Consider the following 12,742-nt stretch of genomic DNA (forward strand, 5'->3'; position numbering starts at 1 on the left):
CAAATCATATCGACCAAAATTTACCATTATCATGAAGTGCAACGTGTCATGAAAAAATAATCTCAGAATCACTGAGATATGGTGAAGCGTTCCAGAGTCCTTGCCTCATAAAGTGACACTAGTCACAATTTAAAAAATTTGCCTCGTCAGAAAGGTGAAAACAGGCTGGGGGTGAAGGGGTTAAGAAATGTAATGTGCTTCAAAAGTCATTTTACTTTTAATGAAGTTTTTATGTAAAATAGTTCCTGGAATTTAGCAAAATAAATTGTGTCTAGTTGAAAAATGAAGGTGAAATGGGAAGAGGAGTTCTTTTTAAAGTCATATAAAATGATGACACGTTATTACATAAGTAGATGCAAAAATAATTACATGGCAGCCAGGCAATTAACATTATAACCATGTCAAAATTAAATCCTGAACAACTAATATCTTCACGTAATCCTAAATCAGTCATACTTTCCCATTATTCTCATGACCCAGACAGAAATGTTTATGCATATTTTATATGAAACAAATATCCACATTCCAGCTTTTGACTTTATGATTCTTAGAATAACGTGTCTGCAAAGTACAGCCTGCTATGGACAATGCTGAAATTCTAATTATTTTAAAAAAATTTTGCCTTTCATACAGTAGTGCTTGACAGTTTGTGAACCCTTCAGAATTTTCCATATTTCTGCATAAATTGAGTCCTAAGAGTAGATAAAGAAAACCAAATAAAATAAATGAGTAGGGATGAGCGAACCTGAACTGTAAAGTGTTTGGTACTGAACCCCGAACATGGATTTTTAACAGGATATCCGGTTTGCTGTTCGAGTTCGGATGCCTAATAAAGCCTGTGGAAAAGCTGCAGCGCAGTCAAGCTTTGGGCACTTCCGGAGCCTTCACAGCCATGTCAAGTATTGGCCGGCGCACCCCGTGACTATATAAATTTCGGACCACGAGTGCTGCCGCCATTCTGCTCTGATTAGTGCAGCAACAGGACGCAGCTGGAATGAGGGAGAGTGTTAGGTTGCACACTCTGTAAAAAAGCCGCTGTGTGTACTCTGCACGTGTCTCAAGCGTGTACTCTGCACCCATATCTATGGGAGTACTGTGGTAAAAAACCGCTGTGTGTACTGTGCACCCATATCTGTGGGATTTCTGTGCCAAAAAGCCACTGTGTGTTCTCTGCACCCTTATCTATAAGAGAACTGTGGTAAAAAGTTGCTGTGTGTACTCTCACCCTATATCTGTGGGAGTACTGTGACAAAAAGTCATTGTGTGTACTCTGCACCCCCGCTTGTGGTAACACTGTGCCTTTAAGCCACTGTGTGTAATCTGCAACCTCGTCTATGGGAGTACTGTGCCAAAAAGCTGCTGTGTGTACTCTGCACCCATATCTGTGGGAGTACTGTGCCAAAAAGCTGCTGTGTGTACTCTGCAACTCCGCCTGTGGGAGAACTGTGCCTTTAAGCCTCTGTGTGTACTCTGCAACCCCGCCTGTGGGAGAACTGTGCCAAAAAGCCTCTGTGTGTTCTCTGCAACTGTATCTGTACGAGTAGTGTGCCTAAAAATAAATCTACTCTGCAGCCATCTCTTTGCCACTTGTAGGCCAGAAAAGTAATTCTACTCTGCAGCCGCCTCTTTGCCATTTGTAGGCCAAACAAATAGTTTTACTGTACCGCTGTGTCAATATGAGTAGTGTGGCAAAAAAATAATTCTACTCTGCAGTCGTGTCTTTGCCATTTTTGGTACAAAAAGTTATTCTACTCTGCAGCCGTTTGTTTGCCATTTGTAGGCCAAATAAATAATTTTATTGTACCACTGTATCTGTACGAGTAGTGTGGTAAAAAAAATAATTCTGTAGAAAGGAGAGATTTGCCCTTACCAGCAACCTGTATGTCTTCGTATCAACTCACTTATCAGCAAGAGCAATGGTTGCTAAAGCATACCGGGTGCTCACATAGAAACAAGTCAATGGTATTGTAGAAAAGAAGAAAAGTGACACTCACCGTTCCTTTAAAATCGAGCGTCTTTATTTACAGCATTTTAAAAATCGTCAGCAAGAAGGGAGAAAAGCACCGTGGAGGATGATGGCCTTTTCACGCTGGCATACCCTTCAATGGGTCCAGAGATACAGCCTTCCCCTTCACACCTGTGCAATCAAATCTCCACAGAAACACAAAACCACCACCACACCATATCTAATACATAGAGCCTCTGACATATGAGGTTTTATAAAAACACAAGCATATCGAATTTGTCATTTAATCCATTTGGACCCTGCACATGGATACGTATGATCCATATGGATTCTTTCATGGAAAGTAGTTTGTGATGATTACCACCTCGTGGAGGGCAGGACACCTTTTCTCTACCTGCAAACCGCATTACATTTGGATCTGCATTATGTGCCTCAGAAATGTGCTGTATTAACAAGCTTGAACCATTACCAGAGGAGATACATTTGTAATGTTCCATAAACCTCACATATAAGGGCCTTATTGTTTTCCCTATATAAAACGGATTACACGGACAAAAAAATAACATATACAATAAACCGCGTCTTGCATGAAATGCAATCTCGAACTTGATGAATTATATGGCCAATTTTTACAGATTTTGAAGTTAGATGCTAATTGCTAAAAGGGCATCCTCCACATTTAAAATTTCCTAGAGTTTTCAGGTAGAGATGAGTGAACCTTAAAATGTTCAGTAGATCTCAGCTCGGCGAACTTCACGATGTTCACCGAATAATTCGTCGAACGGTTCATCAAACATACCAAACCCCATTGGATTCAATGAGAGGCAAAAACAAACGCATAAACAGCACCAGAAAATGGACCAAAAAGCTGCCAAAACAGTACAAATTAGGGGCAGACACCAGGAAAAGTGGCATCAATTGACCCACAGTACAGTCAGCCATGGGCCATGAATAAGGTATCAGGGTGTGGGCCAGCATTTACAGCTTTTAATTGAGCTTCAAATTAAGATGAGGTGGATAAGGAATCAGTGTAGGCCTGCTGTGCTTGGAGCCCTGATACCACATGCAACAGCTCAAGCTGTTTTTATGCTCTGCCACACTCAGAAGGCAGAAAAATCAGTTTCATAGAGCTGCATTGGTACAAAAATTTAAGGAGAGTAACAAGGGCAGTTGACTGAAAGTAAGTGAAGGCCTGCTGGTCTGGGAGGCCTACTGCTACAGGCAATAGACATGAAGGAGACCAAACCAGGAGACTCCCCATTTCCAAAAATTAGGGGCAGACACCACCAAAGTGGCATCAATTTTACTAGAGTAGAAATAGTATAATGGGGACCAACACCTCTTCCACTACAGCCAACCAAGCAGATGGAGACCCAATCAGGAGTCTTCACATTTGCAAAAAATAGGGGCAGACACCACCAGTGAGCTTGCCGGGTGTAGGGCCGCCACCAGGTATGCACCGTTCCCTGGCTTCAAGTTCAGTGGAGACAGCCATTGCTAAACTCAGCCTGGATAGCTGTCCACAACTCTTAAGCTGTATGACTGTGATCTCCTAGACATATTAATTTTAAAACTGCCTGATTGCGATGAGCCCTGACTGCGCAGTACCGAGGTGGTGGGGATTCACTCTGCACTGTTGGAATGCGTGTCTCATTAAGTCAGAGGTTAAGGATGCAGGTGGATTTCAAGACTTGGGGAACAGCCCCTTCTTCACCTGCCACCAGAGTCACTCAGTGCCCAATCAGCGAGATGTAACGTTCCTGGCCATGCTTACTCGTCCAGGTGTCTTTGGTGAAATGCACCCGGGCAGACATGGATTTAGTCAAGCAATGAGTGATGTTGTGTGCGACATGCTGGTGTAGTGCAGGCATAGCTTTCTTAGAGAAGTAATGGCGACTGGGCATCAGCTTTCGGAAACCATCTGTATCCACCAGGGGGAAAGGCAGCCAGTTGTGGCTAAGGATGCAGTGCTGGTTTTGGTTGCACCACTCCATGTCTGTGCCACAGGGCGCAACATAACCTCCTCGTCTTCCTCCCCCACCTCCTCAGATGAGCTACTCAGCTGCGTGCCTCTGGGTTCACACCAAGTGGGATCTACAACCTCATCATCATCCTCTCTGTTCTCACATTCCTCACCCTGAGAGTCACCCTCCTCCTCTTCCTGCCCTGACAGCACAGTACTGTCCGCTTGAGCATCAGGTATCTGAGTCTCATCAGGATCACCTCCCCTTGAGGGTAACGTCTGCTGACGAGGGTCAGGATGCTGATCGGACCCTACGTCATCCTACCCTGGATCAAATCTAAAAAAATTTTGGGCATCACTGCAGATGCTTTCCTTCTTTTGAGTTTGTCAATCTTTGGAGCAGACTTCTGATGCCCATGGTCATAGAATGTGTGAACAGCTCTGCAGACTCACCCATCTGTGGTTCCCTACAGTCAGTTGGGTAGTTGGAGAGCAGTAACATGGGGGGAAACAAGGGTAATTGGTGTGCCACCTTTGAGGACTGTACTGTGTGTGATGTTGAGGAAGAGAGGCCACTTAATGCAGTGCTTGCCATCCACTGAAGTACATGCTCTTTCTGGCCCTCATTTACAAGGCGTACTGGTGTGCGGCTGCCAAAAAAAGGGAGTAGAGAAGCCTGTCCAGTAACAGAAGTTGTCAATTCTCTTTGGATAGGACGTGAGCCGTGGCAGTATTGGTTCACTAACCAATTCAAGTTGAGATGTAGCCTGCTGTATCACGTTAGTAACAGAAGAAATTAGATTTTTTACTCTAGATGAGGCCTGTATAAAATAGAATATATGCTCCAAACAATTTCAAACTGAGATCTCCCCTGCTGTATTACGTTAGTAACAGAAGAATTTTTTTTTTTTTACTGTGGATGAGGCCTTTATACAATAGAATGTATGCTCCAAACAATTTCAAACTGAGATCTAGCCTTCTGTATCACATTAATAACAGAAGAAATTATTTTTTTTACTGTGGATGAGGTCTGTATTAAATAGAATATATGCTCCAAACAAGTTCAAACTGAGATCTGGCCTACTGTATGACATTATTAACAGAAGAAAATATTTTTTTCTACTGTGGATGAGGCCTGTATTAAATAGAATATATGCTCCAAACAAGTTCAAACTGAGATCTGGCGTCCTGTGTCACGTAAGTAACAGAAGATTTTTTTTTTTTAACTGTGGATGGGGCTTGTGTAACAAAGCATATATGCTCCAAGAAATTTCAAACTGAGATCTGGCCTGCTGTATCACGTTACTAACAGAAGAAATTATTTTTTTTTACTCTGAACGAGCTCTGCATACAGCTGCATTTCAGAGCCACAAAATGACAAGCTAAGATGTGGCATGCTGTATCACATTAGTAACAGAAAAAAATAGATTTTTAAAGGTGTACTCATACATGGAGCACAATACAAGCAGTGCATAACAGAGTTCTATGCTGAATTGTGCCCTGCTGTCTTGGTCTGGACCTCACTAATAACACACAAGAAAAATCTGCTGGAAGGTCTATTTCACAGCTACACAGGACCCTATCAAAACTATCTGACTTAGAAGCAGCTGCCTAGGTAACTATCTAAAATTGCTCAGTATCCAGGAGCAGCATCAGGAAAAGCCTTTCTACTTGTTATACTCACAAAATGGCGCTAAAACAACATGTCCGCTCTTTATATAGAGAGGGACATGTGATTTCAACAGCCAGTTGCACAAGCCCTTGTGACTGGACACTGTGGATGGTTCCTGCGCACTGATTGGTTAGCCATAATTTGCACACATTAAGTTAGGGGGAAAAAAAATTAGATTAAAAGCACGCCGCTCCTCTGTCCTCTCCCCACCTCCTCCCCTCATCAAATTCATCATACAGCAACACTCTCCCACTATTCTAGCCAAAGTGCTGAAAATACTGTAGTGTACTACTATTATTTTCCGCACTTTTACCGAATTTTGCCCATTTTAAGTAAAAATGCTCGGGTGTCCGATCACGAATCCGAATGAGCAACAACGTTAGTGCCGAATTTAAAATTGGAGAACGTTTTCCGAACATGTTGGCTCATCTCTATTCCTCACTAACCATTATATGACATGAAGTGCAATTTGGATAACGTTATCCACATAGTCTTTTATAAGTAACCACCAATGGCTGAATGTAGAGCCTGCATTCTGGGCACACTTGGAACAAGTTAGCCGCTCCATTTGCAGCCTGATAGAAACAGGGGAGAGAATCCCCTACATACTTGACTGTGGCTGTTTAGTGGTGCTCGCTGAGCTTCTCTTCTTCTCTTCCATTATGGACTCTTTCTTCCTCCTGTCTTCCTCATGTTCTCTACATCGTCTCTCTCAGATTAACTCCAAACAACTGCTAACTAAACTATATTGTATGTTACTTTTGTGTGCAAAACTCCACAACCTACCTTAGTGAGGATATTAACTGTTTGTGTACAAACTAGTATGAAAAGTGCTGAATCACAATAACATTAATAGACATTTAACCTATACAGAGTTCTTTTAGGAATACCCCACTCTGGGGTGTTACAAATGAACCAAACTCAGCCACCTTATTAACATTTTTTTTTGCATGTGAACTTGACTTAGCACCACTGCTGGTTCTCTGAAACACCTATAGAACGTGATAACATGAAATGCCTACGTTTAGAAAATTATTTTTCTCAGATTGGTGATTTTGCCAAAAACACCCTCTGTTCTATACATTGCAACAATGTCAGTAGTTGCCTGACACAATGAACTGTACACCACATAAAGGAGTTGTCTCATCTTGATCTTCAGGAGTGCACCTCTCCATAGCATCCCGATGTCCTGCTTGCTTGAGGGGCATTGCGCTTCTGATTGATTTAGTTTGGACCACCTTCATCGTTGTACCACTGTCTTGAATTGTGAGCTCCCTAAAGCTGCATGCAGACAGCATCTGCAGCAATGGAGGGACACAGTGACACTGAAGATGGCTGGATTCAGCTATGTAATCTCTCTGGTCCTTTCCTTGGAGACCGGCCATCTCTGTTAGACTGCATTGGTGGTCAGTAGACTAGGCAATGAGCAGTAAACAATATAATTAAGAAGAACTTTTAATAAGAAGTAAAATGCAAAGTCGCTTGTTTTAACAAGCACTTTGCAATTTTACTTATTTTAAATGATGAAACAACCCTTTTAAGTATATATGTTAACTTCCTATAATTTAGATGCTCAGACTTAAGGAGTATCAGGGCAGTGACAAGTACAATAGGAGGAGGAAGGCTGGGTTAAGAGTTCAGCAATGTAGAAGAGTTGATTCATCTTAGGGGAACACGTTTCAGTCTATACAGTACAGAAGAAGCTGAGACGTCTCAGCAGTAGCTGCTTGCTATGAATTATCGTAAGTATCTTAATATTACTTTCACCTATAGAAATTATTTGTGGGTTGAGATGTCATTTTATATCCTAGCTTGTCAAGAAATCAGAGAATCTTAATAGAAGTTTCTTTAAAACCAGGTATGTTCCCGTGTCGCATTTTTGCAGCTTTTTGTCTGAACCAAAACGCAGAGTGATGGCTGGAAAAGCTGCTGCATACAATACCTGAATTTTTATTATGTGCATTTTACATGTATTTTTGCAGCATTTCTACTTGCATTTTTAACTCATTCATCTGAATGTGTAAAAAGTGATGCAAAAACTCTGAAAGAATTTGCCGCAACTTGGCAAAAAAAAATGCAGTATGTGCATGTGATTTCAAAAATCTCATTGATTATGCAGGTGCTGTTAGTTGTACTTAATCAAGACGTATTGATTTGAGGTTTTGAATAAAGTATACTTTATATATAGTATAGCTGTGGACATCAATATGGTATTACTTTTTTCTCCTACTTTTTTTGGTCCAATTAATCCTTTACTGATGTAACACCCTTATTATATACTGTATCTTGGCTGTGGATCTCCATATTTTATAGGTACTGTAAAATGCTGCATATTTTACTCAATAAATGCACTGCTTAAAATACGCACAAAGACGGCACATAGTAAAATCCAAAGTGGATAGAAGTACAAGGTAAGTGGATAAGAAGTTTTAAACGTCATACACATGTTGAAGACTTTTAGCGCAGAAATTGACATGTAGTGGGGATTTTCAAATCTGTAATATGTCAATTTCTGTTTCTGATTTACACTCTGGATTCAACCCTATTAATGTAAAAGGGGTTAAATTCAAAGGACATGCGCAGGAAATTCATTTCTAGTAGAAGTGTCCATTTGCTGCGATTTGCAGTGACATCTGCTGTCAAATAATTCTAGCCTGTGTAGACTTTGCTTAAAGCCTTTTGTTTGGGTATAAGTAACTGGGGAAACTACTGTGATAGAGGTAAGTCACTCCTTGTACATAGTGATTAACAGACTTATTAACTAGTCTTTCCAACCTGGGTCTCTAAGTGTTGTCATCAAGCACTGTGTTTGTGGCAGTGTTTGGTGTTTATGTATCCAGCTTTTGGCTGTTGTAATTTCTCCTTTTTTCTTGATTAATGAAATCTGTTTGTGGCAAAAATGTTACTCTTTTTGCCTTATTATGTGTCATGATGTGTAAAGAAGCTAACTAAAGAATTACCCTAGTGCTATAGAAACACTTCTGGTTATATTCAACTTTTGGTAGAATGGAGGTTGTTTGATTATCAAATTCAATACACAAATATTGGCTTCTACTGTACTATGTTGGTTTGGAAACCCTCTTTCTCCTGGAAGGTGGGAGCACATAATTGTCTGTCATACTTCTTTAGTAGAATTCCTTTAGTATAACATTTGTCTTGTTTTAAACAAATAAGTGGTCAGAAATTGCTGTTATTCTTTTGAGGTTCTCCAAAACCTATAACCCATTTAGAATCTTGCTTTTACAGATTTCTATACGTGTGCATACTAGTTTTCTTACTAGTAATCTTAGCTTTAATGATGAAAAAATCATCAGCTTTCAGTAAGTGTACAAAACGTATAGTACGTGATGCCAACTTTGTATCTGTAGGACAATCAATAATCAATTTATGTTGGGCATTGGTGCAGTTAATGTCTGGTAGCAGTATGATATTTCATATTTGGTTCCTGATGGTCTCTGACATTAAGTCATCAGATTATAGCCAAGAATACAATCATTCAGGGTATATGAAGCCTCTATTTTCACTCACGTAGATAAGACCCAAGGAATGGAATATTTTTTTCCATTTTACTAAGATTTTTAAACTCAGCTGGTAAACACCACATGCACATGTTAATATCCACCCTAGTCATTGTAGCCACTTAGCAAAATCTATTGACATATGTAACATCTGTTCTGGTTCCTATTCCTTTTGTTTCTGCTTCAGCCCCTATGGCGGCGCCAAAACCATTGTTCATGGTGACAGGTGACAGCATCAGTCCTGTTTTATTCCTGGGACTTTTGATGCTGTTAGATCAGCTAGCTTTGGAATTAATTGTCTGGTTTTGATTACTCTTTTCTGAGAGCCCTGGGCGGGGCTGCCTGCTATTTAAATCCCCGGGTTTAGTTCTTCTACCTGGCTTGTGCTCTTGTCCTAGCTGGTGTTGTCTTCCTGATTCCTCTTGTTTTCTTACCCCACCTTGAATTTTGACCATCCTTTGGTTTAATGATTCTGTTCCTGACGTTTCCTGGCCTTGACCCTGCTTGGCGACCGTTCCAGCCTCTAGTTCGCTCCTCCAGATGGCAGCACTTACGTGGAAGAAATCCAGTGGACCCTGTTGTACAACCATATCCCTGTACGGGGTTAAAGGGTGAAGGTCAGGGTTCCTCTGGAATCTGCCAGATGGAGTGGCTTGTGCCAAGTCGGTCCGAGGTAGCCTTTTTGAGCCTGTGGCCTCTGACAGATATGATAGCATATTGAAACTGACACTGTAAACACTTAGTATACCCAATGCACACTGACAATATTAGTACAATATTAGCACAGTTTCAGAGCAGGAGTATGAAACTAAAGGAAATGGAGGAAATCAGTGTTGCCACCTGCCCAGTAAATAACTGGTCCAGCTAATAATATTACCGGCTGAAGTATCTGCCTGTACAAACTTTTCTCTGCAAATATTAATATCTCACATAATTTTTAATTGTTAATTGTTACGACAGATTAATTGACGTTGCACATACATGTACATTGCTTCATCACCAGCACCAGCTGGGTGTGTAATTGTCATGCTGCACAAGTCACCAGATAAGTGGGAGCCTGAAGACATCTCTAGTGGCAGCTCATACTGCAGAATGCCTAGAAGTCAGCATATAGTGTCAGTCTATGTCCTGAATGAACTTACCTATATGCTCAGTCACAACAATTTACAAGGCCATTGTGGTGAGGGTTCTTTCACATCAAAATCATGACTCTAGGAAAAAAACTGCCATAGTAACATGTTGGTAAATATGAATACAGGCCAATCCTGGAAATAAACGACCTATGAGAAATTGATACAAAAGTAGCAGATATCTACGGCTCTCATGTAGTATTACATGTAATTCCAATAAAGGTTATATAATAGGCGGGCAGTGTGAGTTTACCAAGGAGTACTAATATTTGTTAGTAGCTTTCCCACCATCACAATCCATATACTGAGGGTGTCCAATGTTTTTAAAGAGGGCACAAATCAGGGAATGAATTAAAATTATAAAATAACCTTTGCATAGCTGATAAATTTCCCATCACTCCGGTGATAGGTCTTTGTGTCTGCACATACAGTTGAAACCAGAAGTTTACACACACTATATAAAAAGACACATATGCATGTTTTTCTCAATATCTGACATGAAATCAGAATAAGCTTTTCCCGTTTTAGGTCAATTAGGATTACCATAATTTTTAATATTTGCCAAATGCCAGAATAATGAAAGAGAGAGAATGTTTTAAGGCATTTGTATTACTTACTGCAAAGTTAAAAGTTTACATACAGTACATTTCATTAGTATTTGGTATCATTGACCTTAAACTGAATGACTTGGGTCAAACATTCGGTATATCCTTCCACAAGCAATGGAGCTATGTGCCTAATGGTAGTAACTGTCGGGATGGATGCTGAAGCATCTGTCCACCATAGGGACCCATTGTAAAAAGACATATATATATTTTTGCAGTAGCCCTCTGTATAGTAAAGTGCAGTGCGCAGCAACTTCCTATACTCTAAAGTAAAACAAATGGTATGCAGGGGCCAAAAGAACATACTTAATGTTATATGCGACCATTCACCAGAAGAAGATTGTTACAGTATACATTGGAAAAGCTCACACAAGAGATGAATGGATCAATCCACAGTGGATTGAGTTTGAGTCAAATTATCTGAAATTTGCAGTTTCACACAGTTTCACACTAAATCGACCATTTTCATATTCGATTTGTGGTTCGCAAAAGAAAATAATCCTTGCCATCACCATTTCCCACACTGCTGAAGCATCAAAGAGTGAGCTAATGTCTTTTTATGTGGCTGCTCAGGCCTCCCTATAATACCCAGCAGCTATGACACCTAGTGGATTATCATACTTGTACAGTGGTGGTCATCACCCAGACCTTTGCATATCTGCGGTTTGCTGCACAGTTTGTACGGCAGAGTCGTTTTCAATCTCCAACGTCTTTCTTCTGTAGAATGTAAGCTCTTATGGTCAGCAGGGTCCTCTCTCTCCCGTATAGAGTGTAAGCTCTTATGCTCAGCGGGTTCCTCTCTTTCTCTCCTGTAAAGTGTAAACTCTTATGAACAGTCCGCTCTTTCTCTACTCTCCCTCACTTGTATTTTCCAACCAATTACAAGCTTTTCAATATTGAGATTCGCAACAAATCAAATTTTTGAGGAATATTTGGCCAAATAAGCGTACTTGAATTTCAAAACATTCACTCATTTTTACTCCCGACATGTACTTTAGGCTAAGTGCACAAATGATACATTGGAGAGTTAGTGGTTAAACATAAGTTTTATTTTATATTGAAGCATTCTCTGCTTTGTGCCTTCTTTGAAAAAACTTTGGACAATCTTTAAATATACATTATACAGCAATCTTAAGAATTCTTTCAGAAATTGCAAATATCTCAAATTATAGATACAGAAAGCTCTCAAAAAAACAAAATATCAGAGTGATGGCATGTTCAGTTCCTGATAGATTTCACTGGCTTTAAGCCACACTTTTGAGGTGTGACAAAGAGGAATGTTGGCTTTGATTGACAGTTTGTGTAGATAAATGCTAGGTGTGGACATCATGTTTTCGAAACCATATTCAGCACCAAAAAAATCTATGGAAATAATATATCTATAAAAACAAAATGACTATATGTAGAAGATAACAATAGAGGAGATTACTGGGCATACAAACATATCATGTTGTTCTAGTTTAACAGTCCTGCATGTAAAAACATTCCAGAAGCAAATGTTAGGCCCCCAACCTCAAGTATGTGTACATTAGACTTCAAGTTTGTTTTAGTGTACCTCCTATTACATATACAAAATGGTATGGTAGAAAATCTACCTAGTGTGATGCTTATAATATACGTCTTTTGAACATGTTTTTTAAAAAAGTTAACAGAACTAGCACTATTCAAGGTTAATTTTTCCATAGAACTATCAGAAACTGTAGAAGATGCAGGGCATGAGCTACAATCATGTGCACCCTTAAGTTTTCTACATTTGCCAAGGAACCCTTATTTTACTTGAAAGCTTGTGACCATTAATCATTTTCCATATTTTTGGATACATTTAATCTAAAACTACATCAGATTTTCACACAAGTCATAAAATTAGAAATGAGAACTTAAATCAAAC

General features: G+C 39.9%; 1 protein-coding gene across 1 annotated transcript in view; it reads left to right on the forward strand.

The window, feature by feature from the left end:
• Positions 1 to 7,243: 7,243 nt before the first annotated feature.
• Positions 7,244 to 12,742, forward strand: part of LOC141272794 (protein-glutamine gamma-glutamyltransferase 5-like) — a 103,499-nt gene continuing 98,000 nt past the window's right edge. The window contains exon 1 of the mRNA XM_073683862.1: positions 7,244 to 7,343. Coding sequence (XP_073539963.1) covers positions 7,334 to 7,343 — 10 coding nt within the window. The 5' untranslated portion in view covers positions 7,244 to 7,333. The remainder of the gene's footprint in view (positions 7,344 to 12,742) is intronic.

Source organism: Phyllobates terribilis, unplaced genomic scaffold, assembly GCF_046119375.1.
Source record: "Phyllobates terribilis strain yellow unplaced genomic scaffold, ASM4611937v1 Scaffold_5__5_contigs__length_657084704, whole genome shotgun sequence".
Lineage (NCBI taxonomy): Eukaryota > Metazoa > Chordata > Amphibia > Anura > Dendrobatidae > Phyllobates > Phyllobates terribilis.